General features: G+C 47.4%; 1 protein-coding gene across 3 annotated transcripts in view; it reads right to left on the bottom strand.

Moving 5' to 3' along the window:
• LOC120954785 (zinc finger protein 235-like) overlaps window positions 1-16,675 on the bottom strand; it is a 241,899-nt gene that overhangs the window by 15,679 nt on the left and 209,545 nt on the right. The window contains exon 1 of one of the 3 annotated variants that reach the window (XM_040375025.2): window positions 5,004-5,556. The exons of 1 other annotated variant lie outside the window; for it this stretch is intronic. In XM_040375025.2, coding sequence (XP_040230959.1) covers window positions 5,004-5,096 — 93 coding nt within the window. In that variant the 5' untranslated portion in view covers window positions 5,097-5,556. Of the gene's footprint in view, window positions 1-4,183; window positions 5,557-16,675 lie in introns of those variants that run through there. One more of the 3 variants, XM_040375024.2, reaches the window with a different exon arrangement.

Genomic DNA, 16,675 nt, shown 5'->3' with positions numbered 1-16,675 from the left:
CTCTTCTGCAACCGGATGAGGACGATTATGATACGAGCTGGGACACTTTGACATGCAACTCGCTGGCACTGACTTCTGTCTTTGCCCTTGATTTTCCACCACTTTCCTTCGCTCGTACGTTCTTCGTTACTTCCCCCTTTGCGACAGCTGACAGACGGATCCGAGGATCGATGCATCGACGGGAACGTTCTCACGCTCACGCTGTACCGCAGACGCCGAGAGGAGCCTGTTCGGGTTCTCAGGACACCGATCTTAAGTACAGAATTTATGGACCATCAACCGGGCGACCTTCTCAAGGAAAGGGTATCGGTATAGCACCTGACCATTGGATCAGAAAACGGAGCCAGTATCAATAACACTGACCATGATGCAAGACCAGAGGATTAGTCCTGCATTCCGGCGAATGGATCGATCGAAAAAGGATTCGATTACGGAAACATGATCCAGAAAGTGAGGTTAAGACTTTCGCCCGATCCATAGTCGATCGATGTCAGACGATGTCAGTTTCTCCGATGATCGATGGAACAGCATCAGGTGTCCTCCAAGCCATCTATCAAACCTTACAGTCAACCTACCCGTTTGCCCGGTAGCTCAGAGGCAAAGAAAGTCGGTTGATCTGTGTTCGGTCGAAGAAATAATTAAAAATCAATCAACCAACTCCCGGGGACGGGCTTTGTTTTGGTCGAACGGTAGGACTTTCTAAATAGCTATGCCTCTTTGTGGTGTTTGCGTTTGATTAATACATTCACACATTGATGGATCTCTTCTTGGGCGATCGTGTGTCCTAAGCTCTGTCCCACGATCACATCGCAAGAACTAAGTGAACCGTCCAAGGCAACAGCAAATCTCCCTCTCTGTGTGTGACAACTACACAAAGAGAAGATATTTATTATCATTGCCGCTGTCCACAGCGCTCACGAGACCCTTTATGGAAGCGAAGTCGTGTCCACGCGTCTCGAAATGCATATTCGTCCATGCACTTAGATTAAAATATTGGCTGGACGACTCCCAACAAGCTTTGGACCTCCATGCTTTGGAGTTGGCGGTCCAGTCAGCTAGAACGACGCACTGGGAAGTGGATTTCATGTCTCAACGCCTTCAATCCCTGTCTCAAGAGCAAGGTGTAGGCATATCGAGCACGTTGTCCAGGTGTCGAGTTGTCATTGATTAGGTTGTCACAGCAAAAAAGCGACCCTGTCCACCAAACACACTCGACTGTGGGAATTGACTCTGATCGCCACATTCGGCTCGGTTACAAATTCCGCAAGACTTTCCGCTTACTTCCACTGTCGACGTCGCTGTCGCGATGCAATCCATCGACTCTTTCTATGCTACCGACGAATTTATGACCCCAAGCACGGTAAGCCATAAATGTAGCACTCAAATCCCGACTTTTAGCCGAAATGTTTCACACGCCTTCCGTTCTGTTCCTCTTGTCCGAACGGCACGGCGGCTCGATCGAAGATTTGATGCAACGACCCAAGCACCGTTTCCAAAGCGCATCGAAAGGTCATCAATTAGCGATCGTTTGCTCGGAAATGGGAGCGGGCTGCAGGATCAAATCCAATGCTGCACCTGCACCTGCAGAAACCATTCCTAACGATCCTTCCTTTTTAATGGCCAGGAATCTCGATCCTTTGTTACGGTTCTCAGATTCGTTTGGCCTCCTTCTTTCCGATCGATCACCAGGCTGAACCTTTTTTTTATTTCAGGTTTCTTGTGATGCACTTCTCCATAACCCAAATTCGTCATTATCGGCGCCATCTATCTCGAATTGGCCAAAGGGACCGTTCGTCTCATGCTGTTTCTGCCTTTTTCTTATGCCGCTTTGCAACGCCCCGTTTGTTGGGTGTCTCGTGTCGTAAAAAGTCGGACCACTGACTTCAAGTTCAAGTTTGTGAGACAATTTCCCGTCAACGTGCTGCGGCTAATGCCACAACAAGCTTAGGTCATTCACGCTGACACTCTAGAGACGCAATCTGTGCTAATTGTGTTGCATTATGTGACTCGCGCGGGGTTCGTTTAAGAGGGGAGCTTTATCTCATAAATAAATTATGCAAAATCCTCTTTACACCCTTCGTCGCATTGATTCGTCAGTGAAAGTAATGCACCCGAAATAATAATAATACTTCCACCGCTCGGCAAGTTCAACGTCCGCTTATCATGTAGCAGTCGTGGCTTGATTATGGAAATTGCAGCCCTCTACACCAACGGGCCATGGGTTGTACACCATTCACAGCGAGGTTGTTGGCACCTGTTTCGCACAGGGGGTTTTGCCACCAGTGCGCTGCACGCCAGGAGCTCGCACGAGCCCATGAACTTGTCTTGCCGCACCCGGTGCGATAGGGCCGGTGGCCCAGCTAATTGATGCAGTCATTTCTATTTCAAGCTTGCGAGGAATGTTTCTCTATTATTCAATTGCACAGCATCATAATTCTACGCAGCGGCACTGCTTGTAGCCATGGTGCCCCTCCTCTGCGCTCATAAAGCGGTACTCGCACGACCGAAAAGAAAGAGAAATGCGATCTTCCGAGGCATTTTCCAACTGCGGTGGGGAAAAACTGTAGCAACCAGCAACCGGTCATTGGCAGGGCACGGGTGGGGTCGCGACAGCATGTTGCGGTGAGGTTGCGTGAGTTGTTTGCTGGTGCGTCTTCTTATGATTTAATTGCTTCGTTTTGCTGGCAAACAGACTCAGCAGCAGTACGGGGGAAACATATGGGCTCAGGTTGAAATTGAAAGTGTATTCAGGCGAGGTAGACGAGGGGTACACTGGTGACAGTGTGCAGAGAGACACTGCCACAGCAAGGTTTCATATGGAACGTTGCATTTTAATTGATTTGTGAGTGCACCGTTTTTTTCTTCTTCTCTCTTTCCCTTTGTCTCCTTTCTCCAACGACTGCGATCGACGCGTCCAGTGCGTGGAGAAAAAGTGTAAATGAACTGCTGATCGTTACGTTGATTAATTGTGGAACTGGTTTGGCCGGAGCTGGGAGTGCACTCTCAATAAGGAAACCGGCAGGGTGAGGGGGATAGATGAAATGGGACATTATCGATCTAATTAAAGTGAGACGGACGGGCCCTAATAAAGCCGAGCCGGTTCGGTACCGCCGGTGGCCAGATCGTTATGTGCACTATCGGACCAGGGAGAGGCGCTTTTCCTTCCAATTAGATCACACTTACAAACAGTGACTATGTGAAGGAAACAAGTTAAACCCTGTTCGTTCGCTCGCAGTCTAAGATCATTCCCCTTTTCTACAATGTGTTTTCCATCGTGATGGTACTACATTTTTTGTTACATTTTTAACAAAACTACCAATAGGCGTGTTTCGTTTGTTTACTCCAAGACAATCATTATGCTCGGGCTCTGCTCTCTTTGTCCCTCTTTCAAGACAAACAATTCATCAAGAATTTCTACCGCTAGCAAGTGCGTGGGAACATTTATGAAGCCTTCTCTAGTTCCGCCCCGATCTTGATGGTTTAACACAAAAAAAGGGTTCGTCGCTTGGTGTCGTTTTTTTTTTGTTTCGTTAGTGCTGACCACAAAATGTGTAAGAATAAGTACAAAACTCTCCCCTTCGGACACCCTCATAATTCCCGCATTTTAATTCGATCATAATTATTATTCCTTCCACAACCCTCCCGGTCTGCGGCAGGACGAAAAGAAAAGCAGGGTAGCAAAACGGCTAAGAGAAAACACAGCGTTCTAATTGTCGCGAACAAGTCTATCCCCCGTGCTGCAGGAGGGTGTTCTGTTCTTGAGAAACTATTCTTCCGCACACCCAGGAGTGGCCCGCGTATTGGGCTCTCTCTCTCCCCTTGGAACCCATAGGAGCGTCTTAAAGAAGTTTCCCACCGTCATGGGAGGGTGGCTATCGCCAGTGCCGGTGCCGTAAGGTTTCCTTTTACGCCCGACTGCGCACAATCGCAGCTCACACGCTGGTCAGCGAATCAAAACGCTCCGTATGCTCCCGTGTATAGGGGTGGGAGGTTTTCCACCACACAAAAAAAAGAAAACCTTCACAGCTAATAGTGTGCAGCAAAGCGTCACAGAAGTAGAGCGCAAAAAAATGGAGTACAAATACCGAAGTGGTGCTTTGGTTGCGCGGTGGTGGTGAACAAAATTCTGTGCATTCTGTTCTGCACATGCAGAGGCTGGTGTGGCGTGACGGGAGCTACTTACATCATCCTCGGGCAGTGCGCTAAAGATGGCCAGGTTGTCGATCCGTACCGTGCCCTGGAACGGGTAGCACAGGCGTCCCTGGGGGATCGCCACGCTGGACCAAACGGTGGCCGTCTGTTCCGGCGAGTGACGAGCGCCGACACCTGTCACGGCCAGGGCAAATTCCTGCGGTATCAAAACACACGTCTCCATCGGTTGAAGTTTCCTTTACCACAATGGGGGTTTGTGTGGGGAAGGGGTAAGCGGGCAGACGCTGCCACCGAGCGCTGGTTCCCCCCGGCGTGTACCGACCGGTGGTTGCCGAAGCTTAATTAACCGGTTATCAATCACGATCCTTGACGTACGAACTACAAAACAGTGGCAGCTGTGTGGTACCGAGTCGTTTTTGTTTTTGAGCAGCTTCGTTTAAACGTTCGTTTTTGTTTTTTTTTTAGTGTTGTTGTATGGGTTTTATGTTTCACTGGTATGCCCTTTTTTTCGCTCTCACTTCCTTGCGTGCATTATGTTGTTTATGCGGGCAGCCTGACAACCAAAGTGTTACACGTTTGAATTCAACTGATTGAGCATTTAAGCTTTTTTTCTCCTTAAATTACACATTCACAAGATTTCACATGTTTTGCTTTCAGTTTATCATTTTAACGAGTTTTAATGTGTTATTTTGTTCTTCTGTGTACCTAAGCTCATGAACATAAATGAGAAAAAACACATTCATTCACACTTTTCATTCAAAATTTGCAGTTTATCGCATCGCAAATGAGATCAAAAACTTCACTCGCATAACGAATACACAACACTTGGTGTCGTACGAAATTGCGCGTACCTTTTTTGCGAACCAAAACACATCGCACACACGCCTTTCGTACTCGAATCTGTCTGTCCGTCCACGGGGACCCACTTGTTTCAGCGTTCGCATCGATACTGGGCACGCGAGATGCTCGCGTTCCAGCCGTGACCTTCCGATCTTCTCCGCACGGCATATGGGAGGCCTCCCAGCCTACTCCATCACTCTTCTTCCCATGTCCCCCACCCTTCAAACACTACCGATCGGTAGCGCAGCATCGGAAACCGATCATCGGGCCCGCACGGTAGCAATGAACCGCGAAGGGAAGAAGTGATTGAACAGAGAAGGGCACACAGCTGGGGAGCAGCAGCAAAAGCTCACTCCACCCCTGTCTCTGTGTATGTGTGTTCCGATGCTGGAAGCCGAAGTCGACGCGAAACTCACCCCACGGTTTGAAAGATCGGAGCTTTTTTCCAGCATTGTCGGGGGTTCGTCGTCTCTGCTCCGCCTCAATTCACTGCAAGCTTTTGAGGGAGGGGGGGAGACGCACACAAAGGCGAACGTGCAGCTGCGCCAACTCGAACGAGTTCGTACACTAAGGGGAATGATTTTTTTCCTCTTGCTTCTTGTACATCAAAACAAAAGACTTGACTCGATTTAAGCAACGAACCTTTCTGTCGCGTATTGAACTTTCGCGATCAACCACCGGTGTATGGGGTGCATTGTGACTGGATTGCCGTTGCTGCTGCCTGCGCCCAGGCAATGGTCCCACCTGCATTGTTTGGCAGTGTGTGGCGGTGGCAATATGTGTCGCAAGCGGCACCACGATCCAATCGGCGCCGTCGTTAGCGTCGATCACGGCCGATCGCTATGATTTGTGCAGCGGTCGTTAAACAGCCAGTCGCTTTCCGATTGGTTGCCGCGTTGCGCCCGCTTATGCGTTGCTTTCTTTTGTTCGGTTTCGGTAAGGTTTTCGGTGGTGTTTTGCATAAAGAGGGCCAATTGTTTTGGAGGTGGTAACGTTTTGGTTATTGTTTCGTCACGCGCTGCCCACCACCGTCGCGCGGGGTGGTTTTTGTTGTGTTGTGGGGGTTCGTCGCTTGCTTTTTTTTTGCTTTCGTCTTTAAGCAGGGAATGGTTAGCGGATGACATTTAATGCAGTTAATTGTGCCGCATTATAGGGTAATTATCATTTCGGTAGCTTTAATGGCAATAAAGTGGTTGATAAGTGAAAGAGTAATTAGTGTTTCGTTTAAGCAAATGTGAGGCGTGTAGTATGATCAATAAATGGAAGAAAATGTTAATATTGCTTACGTCGTGTTTTTACTGAGCAATGCTTGTTACTTTAGCCGAACAACTGCGCATTGCTGATTAAGGGAATAATTTGATTGAACAGGTTCTTCGCTTTTTTAACACAAAAAAAAAAAGTTGTTCGATTCGAGCACGCGGAAATGAATGCTTGCTCTGCTACCGTGCCAACAAAACGCATGGAGACAGAATTCGTAATCAGTCAGCAAATGGAGCGCAAAAATTAAACCACGGCAGCGTGAACGTAAAACCGGCACAAACGAACGAAATTCACATATAAACGACCCGGTTTTGATCATGCTTCCCCTTTTTGTGAGGCACCATATATTTACAATGCAGGTGCTTGAGGGGCAGGCCATACAGACTGTGGCTGTGAATGATTCCGAAAAGAATAAAGTGCGACAATTTACACCTCGCCACGGTGTAACACGTTTTTTGCATTCTCACCCTGCGCCGGGCAAAAGGACGGGAGAGAGAAAGAGAGTTTGACCATGTTTGGGGCGGACTGCCGTCTTGAGCTACCGATGGTAATCGGTGGGCAGCAGCTAACGGACGGGACGATGCGTACGATTGCGCCCGCTGATGGATGCTGCCTCTTACGTGTCACTATCCAGTGCCGGGGCCGAGCCGAAGGAGTCTGGCTAGCGTTTGTGGATTTGCGACCGCGCACGACCGCGCACTTGCGGACGATTGAAAATGCGCACCAATCTCCATTTTACACGTGCCGCCGTAACCGGAACGGTACGGATCACATGCCGGTTTGACTGCAGGAGGTTTTGCCCCTGCGAACACAAGTGTGCACAGTTTAACAAGGACCCTCCTTTATGTCGCGTTTTCACACCTGACACCAAAATGGACATTTAATGATTGCATTTATTTATTTTATTGTGTTTTTCTGTCTGCAGTAACGAGTGTTTTTTCCTGTTTTTGAAGAGAATTTTCACCGCATCTTGTGCGTATCTTTGTGCTCAATGTGTCCACGACACGCCACGCAATTAGTATCTGAAGTGATTTTATAAATAATTATAGGGTCGTGGTACGAATTTTTCCACTTGTAAGTAGCGCTTGTCGTAGGTAAGCTTGTAGTGGATACAGAGAAACAATTGAATTATGGTTTTCAGCACCTCGAGCCACATTCAACCTCAGTACGATCAAATCGGAACTGATATATCGTCCAAATTGTAAACCGTACGCGTACAAGACGCCAATCCAAACCATACGCATCACGCACACGCTATTTCGGAGACGTACACGCAAACCACCGCACGTGGGCATCGATCAATCGGCAAACAAACAAACAATGGCGCACTGCAGCAATTGTCTCATGCATCGGGGAGCCCGATTTAGTCTGAGAGGGGAAAGCCTCTAAGCGTTCGTTCAATTGCGTGTAGATCACGGGCTTGTAATTATCGCGCCATGTTTACGCGTACGCTGGCGTACGCTGACTTTACGCGCATTTCTTTATCACGGCGCAACAATCCAGTGCGGGCGCGTAAAACTGTTCGATAGGCTCGATGAAGTCACGCACCTGATCGAGAGCCGATCACAGAACCGTTCTCGCTCATCCGGCTTTGATCACGGATCTCGGGAAATTATCGGTACGGCCGGCCACGGGTACGGAATTAAATGCAGCATTCTAATCAGACCCTTGCATTAGACAAACAGGGAGCGTTTGGTACGATGGAGCAATTAAAGTGGTTGTAGCATCAGCAATTTGATGCATTATTGATGCACGAAATTGATGTTCATGTTCTGGAATATCTGAAATGGTTCATGTTCAGGCTATTGAATGGAAATGATTGAAAGGGAGCTCAAATTGATTGGGGAAATTTTAATTCTCTTCTCATGCGGCCCCGATGGTCGACAAAGCATTGAGTTCGAAACTATTTTAAGGTCTTGTACTTTTTAACGATGTTCAAGCTTATTGTCGGTGAGATAGTTTTGCCAGACCTATTGGCTAGAGACAATATAAATGTCCCTCCTAACATGTTCCGTAGTTATATAATGATAATAACTGACCTCATAAGACGTGCATATAGCGAGGACGACTCTGTGACTGCGATGGTTCGTAAATTTAATCAGCGTTACATGTTATTTGACTGGCACCACTCTACAAGTTTGTGTTGCTGTTTGTTGTGTTAGTAATTATTATAGTTATTAAATTTTTAATTTTAACTCAGTGATAAGGTCGCTTATTTGTTGGCCAATCACTTACAAACAATACAAATTAAATTGAACTTTTTTTGCCTTTTAATCTGTGTCGATTGATCTGATCATGCATGTCTGGTTTTGGAACGAATGCGATTAAATCCCTACTTTGAGACTTGTATCGAACGTCTATGCTGCAGGATCGGCACTTAAGCTTAATTGGTTAAGTCTAATACCAAATCGATCAAATGTGCAATCGATCAAAAGCATCCGTTTAAAACAAATCACAGCGAATTACGTTTCATATCGTTAATCTTTGCGCTTTCGATCGATTTTATTTATCCGTAGCTATTTGTAAGTCAATTTCGATACACATGCAATAGGCTCATTAGCCAACGCGAAACGGTTTTTTTGTCAGCATTGAAAGTGCATCAGGTCCAACCCGAATGGATGTGATCCAGCTCTAGCCTACTTAGATTATTAATGATCCTCCCAACCCCAAAGGGTCGTCTCGTTTGTAGAGCGATTTGTTCGAACCGCTTGCTAACCTTTCGAACGAAAACAACAAAAAAAAAAAAAACACTCCTGTAGCCCAGTTTTTGGATAGCTTGCGGACGTGCGCGAGCGTGTGCGTGAGGAATGTGTTGATAGCTTTGTGTACCAGGCAGGAGACAAACACAGAAGCCAACCAGCGGTTAGAATTTATACCGGAGGCGTGTACACTATCTCGGGTCAAACAAGACCCGAGCACCGCCGACTTCCACCAAAAGGGAATGGATCGGGAGTGGAGGAAACGAGGGTGGGAGTAATTAATTTTTCGAATCAGTTTTTGCACTCCCAAAGAGAACCACACGGAGACAAGGTATCTGTTCCATCAATATCTAACAATTAACCATGAGCTCGCGCTGTCTAAAATGGGCCATTGGGGTTGGCTGCGCACGCACCTTGGCGTTGTTGTTTTTTTGCAGCAACGTTTTTGACCCCTTCGTGTACCATTTCATCAATTTCAAGCCCGCCAGGCACGGTACCCGATAGCGAACATGAGCTGAGCAGTGTAAGCGAGAAATAAAATAAAGCAAGCATCACCACCATTGTGGTGGACAACACAAAATAGGTAACCCATTTGGGCACGCAGGGCCGGACGTTGTTGGTGAGGAAGAAAATAGCTAAACCCGGGAAGCATAAACAAAACATTAATCAGGTTCATTTTCGTTCCCTCTCCCTCCCCTCCAGCCCTTCGCTGCGCTGTTCGTTTGGCTCAGTAGCTCAGTTGCGTACACCTTTTGCGCGAGAATCTTCTGCTGAGGGACCCGCTCGCGGTTGCTTCTTTTCTAAATGGCAAAAGTTTAATAGTCAAAGCCATTATTTTCTGTCGTTTCGTTCAGCGTTTCGATCGTTCAAGCTTCGATACTGGGCTTCGAACGGCTCTCGGGCAGCGCGGGTGAGACTCGTGTCAAATCGCTCCAGTTCCACTGTGTACGGTGGGATGTGTGTACGCGAGAAGCGCTAGCATGCAGAATGAAGCAAGAAGCTACGCGGTGATAGCGAACCACGGCCTGGAGATCTAGGCGCGCTGGGTGACGACGGTTTGGCTGTACGGCTTGCCCCTATCATTCATCATCATGCGACATGGTTTCGAGCGCTGAGCGCTGCCTCACGGTGCGCAGAATTTCCGAGCCTTCAACGAGCCGAAGACAAAAAGCGATGACCATAAATTATAACATCATTATAATTCCTTGCTTACCGGGTAAGTTGGATGCTACCGCATGGGGACGCAGGTAGAAGATCTCTGCCCCTTGGTCGTGTCGTGCGCGAATGACAACGAAACGAGACAAAATGATGGGGGGGGGGGGGGGAAAGAAACGCGATCATCATACAGTTGTTTCTACACTAAGCGAGCCGATCGGCTTCCTTTCCGTGTGTGTAGTTTCTTCTCTCGTGCCTTGGGGACGTGGGGACTTCATTCATGACTTGTGGCTTAGATCTAGTAAACAGGGGGTGAAGCAATCCCCGAGCGGGCACGAATGAATGGAGCGTTCAGGTGGGAGAACGCTCACAAAAAACGCACACGAAAGACTCAAGCGACGAACCTAGAGCGCATCGCGCATGGCGTCAGCAGCCGTTAGAGCAACGTCAGGCCATAAAAATCGAATCAAAACAATCAAAATAAAATTTCATTATAGAAATTGATGTGTTTTACAAGATTGTCGAATTCCTCAGTCAGCGTAGTGGTAGCAAAAGGGTGAAAAATCGTTTTGGACCGCAATAAAAGAGCTTCGACCGGATCGTTTTGAAGAGCATTTTTGTCGATGTGAATAAACATTTTATCGTCCTAACTTTGCTTGAAGATGTTTAATTGAATGATGTCTTCAAAATGATTCGTTGCTAGTCTAAAACATGTAATAGTTTCATAAAAATATAAGCTAAAAAAATAAAATAAATGAGTAGATTTCTTTAAATTGTTCCCTTCTAATATGCTCCACAATATGTATTGAGCGGTTAAATGGCGGAAAAATCGTCATGATCGATGGTTTCGTTTCTTGAATGCTTTGGCTCGAGCGAAGAGCGCGTGTTAACCTGATCGTGCATAGTGTCACGCACAGCAAAAGAGTAGCCGCGCCATAGGTTAACTAACTATCATTATCATCATCATCATTTCAATACGATTCAGCTTCCCTTTCTCTTTCTCTCTGCCTCTCAAATGACCCTTGGCAGATTCCGATTTGAACCCATTTATTAGAAGTGCTAAACACGGACAACAACGTTGAACCGAAGCCACGTTTCGCAGTTGAATTTTAAGCTTCGGTTCCATTTCGGGTCGTTTGTAAGTTCGTGTCGTTTCTTCACCGGGTGGGTAATCATGCTGTTTACTAGTTTTTGTCTCTCTGAATGTGTGTTTGTGTGTCTCTGTGTGCGTGTGTAGCTCGACCTCAACACCGTCCGCCTGTCCGTGTGCTGTTCGTACGATGTCGCTGCGTTTTCATCTGTTTCAGTGCCCCGCGTGGTGTCGTGATGGTTGGGACCGGAAATGAAATTATCGTAATTAGGGACGATTTAGTTACACCCCGTTGCATTGGCATTTGGGCTGTGCGTGTCTGCAAGGGATACGGGGGAGATGCTGTACAGCGTGGTACGAGGAATGGGTAGCCGATGGTTTTCTCAATGAGTTTGGTTCGTACTCACAAGGGCACGGTTTGGGCGATGGTCTGATAGTTAAAACAGTGATTTATGAAGCGTCCTACCACCTGGGGTCTGTCGGTCACGTTAGAGTTGGAGTTGGAGGAAAACATAATTATTTGCTCGCCTGAGGTGTTGAGATTGATGTATGCCAGAGATGTATGGTTTTTTGAATGTGTGAGAGCGGGGGGTTGAAATGGAATTAGAGGATATGGGTTTGGGGCTAGGCCCGGGAACGAGCTGGTTAAAAGAAAATTATTGAATGAACTATTGGAGAGAAATGATGTTGCCGTATCGTGTCAATCTTTTTTTCCCCCTCTGGTTGTGTTGACCTGCGTGATCGATGTACAGTTTGTAGATAATGCCAGATGATTGGTCCTAGACGGTAATGTGGGGCATTATGGAAGGCAAAGAGAGAAACATATAGTTTTATATAGGTACGAAGTGTGATTATAACATATTGTTTAATACATGAAATACGCATAAATACTTTACAAACATTCTTAAATGCGATTTAATAAAGATCAAGTCTTAACATTGAGGTTCGTTTCATTTGGAGGCATTCAAATCTATCGTTATTTCGATGTATTTTTGACAATATTTGCACCCAATAGAATCGTATTGAATTGAAGAGATTAGAAACAATCACAATCGTAATGATAAAGGATTTTCACTTAGCCGTGTCTTCTGACAGTAGCAATATACATTTGCAAAAAAGAATAAAACAAATAAAAAATATATCATTTACCCATAATTAAGGTTTGTTTAAAGCCCGACTATAACAATGTGAAACGACTTATTTAAAGTAAAGCAACCACAAACAAGACTTAACTAATAATAAGTAGACCGCTCAATGAGAATGCTTTGTAATGCCCCCGATCGCTTGATACATGAGCAACCTCCACATGCACCCCAACCTAACTCCCAAGCACCAAAACGCGTCCAATCCGTAATCCGTCCATACGTATCCCGTTCGGTCATCATTTGATCATTTGTTTTGCCAAGCCCCACGGCAGACTGGCGGCAGTGGCAACTGGCTAAGCAATTTCGGCAGCACCGTAAAAGCCAACACAGCCAAACCCCCGGGGGCAAGCAAGTCTGCCTCTCGGTCCGTCCCGGGCACTCCAATTTTGGAGCGATCCGAGACCGTCGCCCGTCCGTTGAGGCGAAGTAAGCCACCGTTCGGGACCGTCTTAGCTAAGCGGATTTGGACCGAATCGAATAATGCCCGCGCGATCTGATTCGTGCCGGAGGAGATATATGGGAGTGATAGCGCCGGCCCGTCAGCCTTAGTCTTAGGCGGCGTTGCGTTTTTTAGATCAAATGATGAGGCCACGACCAGCGGTCAGCGAGATTGGGTTTTGTGTGTGTGTGTGTGTTTCGTTTCGTCTGCTCCCTGTATCGGGCGCGACTTTGCGCTGTCACTGTGGTGGCGGGGCCGCGCACAATGACTTTCTAGTTTGGACGGGGCGGTCAGTTTCCCTCCCCTCCCACACTCATACCCATCATACAAAACCCACCAGAACGCCAAAAACGAGCCAAGCCTAATGGGAATGGTGACTTGATGAAAATGGTTATGACTTAACTGGGATCCTTTTGGGCTGGGGGAGATGGTTGCAGCAGCCGACGAGCCGTTCGTTGTCTGCAGCCAAAACCGCACCTGAGGTAGGATGACGCCTGGGATTTATTAAAGATTGAATATCGGCATTTTGATTCCTTTTTTAAATATTTCTCGGCGCGGTTCGGATATTGTTTCTAGCTTTAGGTAACGAAAGCCCGGACTCAATCAGTCGCGATCGTGGCATTATCGCGCCTCCTCCAAATGAGCTTCAGCTCCGAAATCAGGCATTCGACGGAATGAGGCAAGGTGGGATTGGAAAAACCATTTGTGTAGAGCTGTAATTATGCGATCGGGAGATCAATTCTGATCCACTGGACTGGGCTGGTGTGTATCTGCACGTGTTTGTGTCTGCATAAGTACTTTTTACGAACAGCTAACGACGATCACTTCACTTTGCGAAAGCCAAGAAAGGGGGAAAACACATTTTCCCATGGTTCAACACCGCCAGGATCAACCAGCCCCAAACCGATCGCATGCCAACAACCGGGGCGACATATATCATGGAGCCGCACACCGCAACATGTCGCTGCAATTGCATCGGGCAAAACAACAACCACAACCCCAGCAGTACGGTAGCAGGGCAGGAACATACGTTTAATTATTTTATTTCACAGTGTCCGCAATGTCCTCGGGACACACACACTCACACACGAGGGGCTGCAGTTACTGCAAGGTAACTGTGTTCTGCCCGTTCATGCATCCTGTGCGTGGTCTGGAAGATGGTACACAACACGGTACACTTCCCGGGAAGCGTTTAAACCCCTTGGTCGTAGTGGTGGTTGCGCGAGAAATGAATGGACAACGAAGAAAGCAACAAAAAATGGCCCCAGTCGAACGTTCAAAACGACAAAATCCCTCGAGGGCTTTTACTGCAGCCTCGAGAGGAGGAAGATATACCGACGCCAACCGGGAAGCTTAGTTATTGGATTGCTGAAAACGAAGAGCAAGAGAGAGAGAGAGACTCGATACGGCAAATAAAACGGCCCGTCTTCGTGCGCCGACACTGTTGAGCTGGAAAAGTCGAGTAAAAGAGTAAATAATAAATATATGACAGGTTAGATGACAAATTGAAACGACAGCCCACGGTCTGCAAACGCTGCTGTGCGCAAAGGGTTTTACTTATCCCGGCAGTAATCTTTCCAATACCATCATCCAAACGTTCGGGATTTTTATTACTATTGATTACGGCAATCGGAAGCTGTGTGTGTCGTTAAAAAAACGCATACCATCAAAGCAATGAAACAGTTTTGCTTTAATTTGCAGCGCAAAAGTGTGCTCCAATCACGTGAGATTGAACGAACGATTGAAAGTGGCACGAAAGACTTCAATGCCGCAGTACGACACGAACCGACAGGCAGCTAATAATCCCCCGAAAATGGCTTGTACGGATGAAATGAAAGACACAAGCGCCAGCTGGAACATGATTCGAGCGATAATTATTAATCCTTCATGTCACAAAAGAGGTCCATGCTGTGTTGGTAAAGTGGAGCACGGCACATAGTTTGGGATTGGCTGCACTCCCCTCGGGGTTGGTGGTGGAAGCAGAGGAAGATTAATTCAAACAAGAATTGAAGATATATATTTTATCACGCTATCACAGCGATCGGAACGCGATCGACTATCAGCGTTCGTAGAGCGTTTGTGCAAAGTGTCGCGTGTTGTGTCCCCGGGTGCTTTGCGTGATATTTTTATACCATCAATTCGAGATTTGCGCTGGAGGAGGTTTCATTTCCTTCGCAAAACACTTTTGCACAAACCTGTACTGTACTGTAAAACCACACGCCCTGTAAAGGAGGTACGCACTCAAGTTTGCAATTTTGTAGCCAGTTAGTGTAGCCGGAGCTGCATCGACCGGAGGAGAATCCGCCATGGGACCGGAAATGGGATAACTATTTTGGCCCCGCTAGGGCGCCCGACGCCACTGCCTTTTTGCATCGGGTTTTATGATTCAATTTTTAAGCGATGCGCCGTATACGTTTTTAATTACGGATCGTAACCGTGGGCCGGCCATACGGTTTGCACTGCCAGCTCATCTCCGTACCGTCATCTCGGGCGGGCCTGGGGAAATTGGCCGATCTTGCCCGGTTTTTAGTGGCAGTTTTCAGGCTACACTGCTCCGTTTCGTTCCGCATGCAAATTAAAGTTCTCGCACTTGGTTCGTTCGGATGAAGCGGGTAAGGGAGGTCGGGGTGTCCGTGCGTGAAACGAAGTCTCCTTGCCTCCGCCCGGAGGGCAGTGATCTTCGGCAGTAAAGCTGAAGCGCTAGCGCGTCTCTCATTTCCTGTGTGCGTGATTAAGGCAGCCCGATCCAACGGGTAGCAAGTGTTTATGGTCGACGGTAACCCGATCTGCCTGCCCTGGTAACCTCCCACCACCACCACCTCTTAGGAGGTAGTTACACTTTTCCGCACGCAGTTACACACCTAGCGAGTTGAGATGGACCGACCAAACGGAGACGCCCCAGAAGGCATTAGGTTTGGTGAGGGGAGATTTTGTGTTTCTGCGAGAAGCGATGGCAACCGCTTGGGGGGTTGGGGCAATGAAACCGGGCAGAGCGAGGAGGCCAGTGGGTAGTAGTCATATTTACAAACGTCATTTGGTCGTTTACTGTATTATTAGTTTGTTTTAACGGCCAGATTGCACCCGGGGGCGATGTGTGCCTGTTGCACGGTTGCTACGGCCAGCAATGGGGACAGAAACATGAATGGAACTTTGCAGCAACTGTACCGAGCGCAAGATATGGTTAGCGCATCGGATGCTGCTTGTGGTCGTGTGTTTCTAACTGCTTTTTAGTTTTAATGAACCGCACAGCCTTCGATACGGCCAGCCACCTGTTTGCTTCATTGTAGGGACAGGCTGTTTTGCTGTTTCGAAAATAAGCGAATTTTTCACTACCCTTATTTTCTAATTTTGGCGCATTTAATGTTGTATAATTATTTACAATTATTTTGCCGAATTCTAATACTGGGGAGTATTGCAGAGTGTTTGCGTATTTCGGGATGCGCTCAGGTGCACGTTTTGAAAACCAATTATTTTGGGATGCTTCTTAACGACGCTCGAATCCGACGCTGCGCCGGAAGTTGGGGAGGAGTTTTGCAGCATCCAACACAACACACAACGAGCAGGAATTGGTTTTAGTACCGTTCGAACGCACAGCTTCAAGGACATTGCAGGAACGTTCGCGTCGAAAGGACAAAAGGCGCGTCGGTTGGTTGGCCGGGGGTTGTGAATTTATGATCGCAGCGCATCCCTCTGCCCGCGGGATATTCGTTGGGCGCTGTTCTACGGAATTTGAATGACCACAGGAAACGTTTAAATTATTCGCAAAACGTTTAACCTTCCCCTTCTTCCTCCCGCTCGTAGTACAAAACAACTCGTAACGCGCGGTTGGCTCACCGGTGGTTTGGTTTGCAGTTGTGATTTTCTCGTTAGCTGGCGTTACCACCCTTTTCGCGAG

Source organism: Anopheles coluzzii, chromosome 3 (assembly GCF_943734685.1).
Source record: "Anopheles coluzzii chromosome 3, AcolN3, whole genome shotgun sequence".
NCBI classification, from domain to species: Eukaryota; Metazoa; Arthropoda; class Insecta; order Diptera; family Culicidae; genus Anopheles; species Anopheles coluzzii.
The sequence above is the reverse complement of the archived record's forward strand: the minus strand, read 5'-3'. Positions and strand labels throughout refer to the sequence as shown.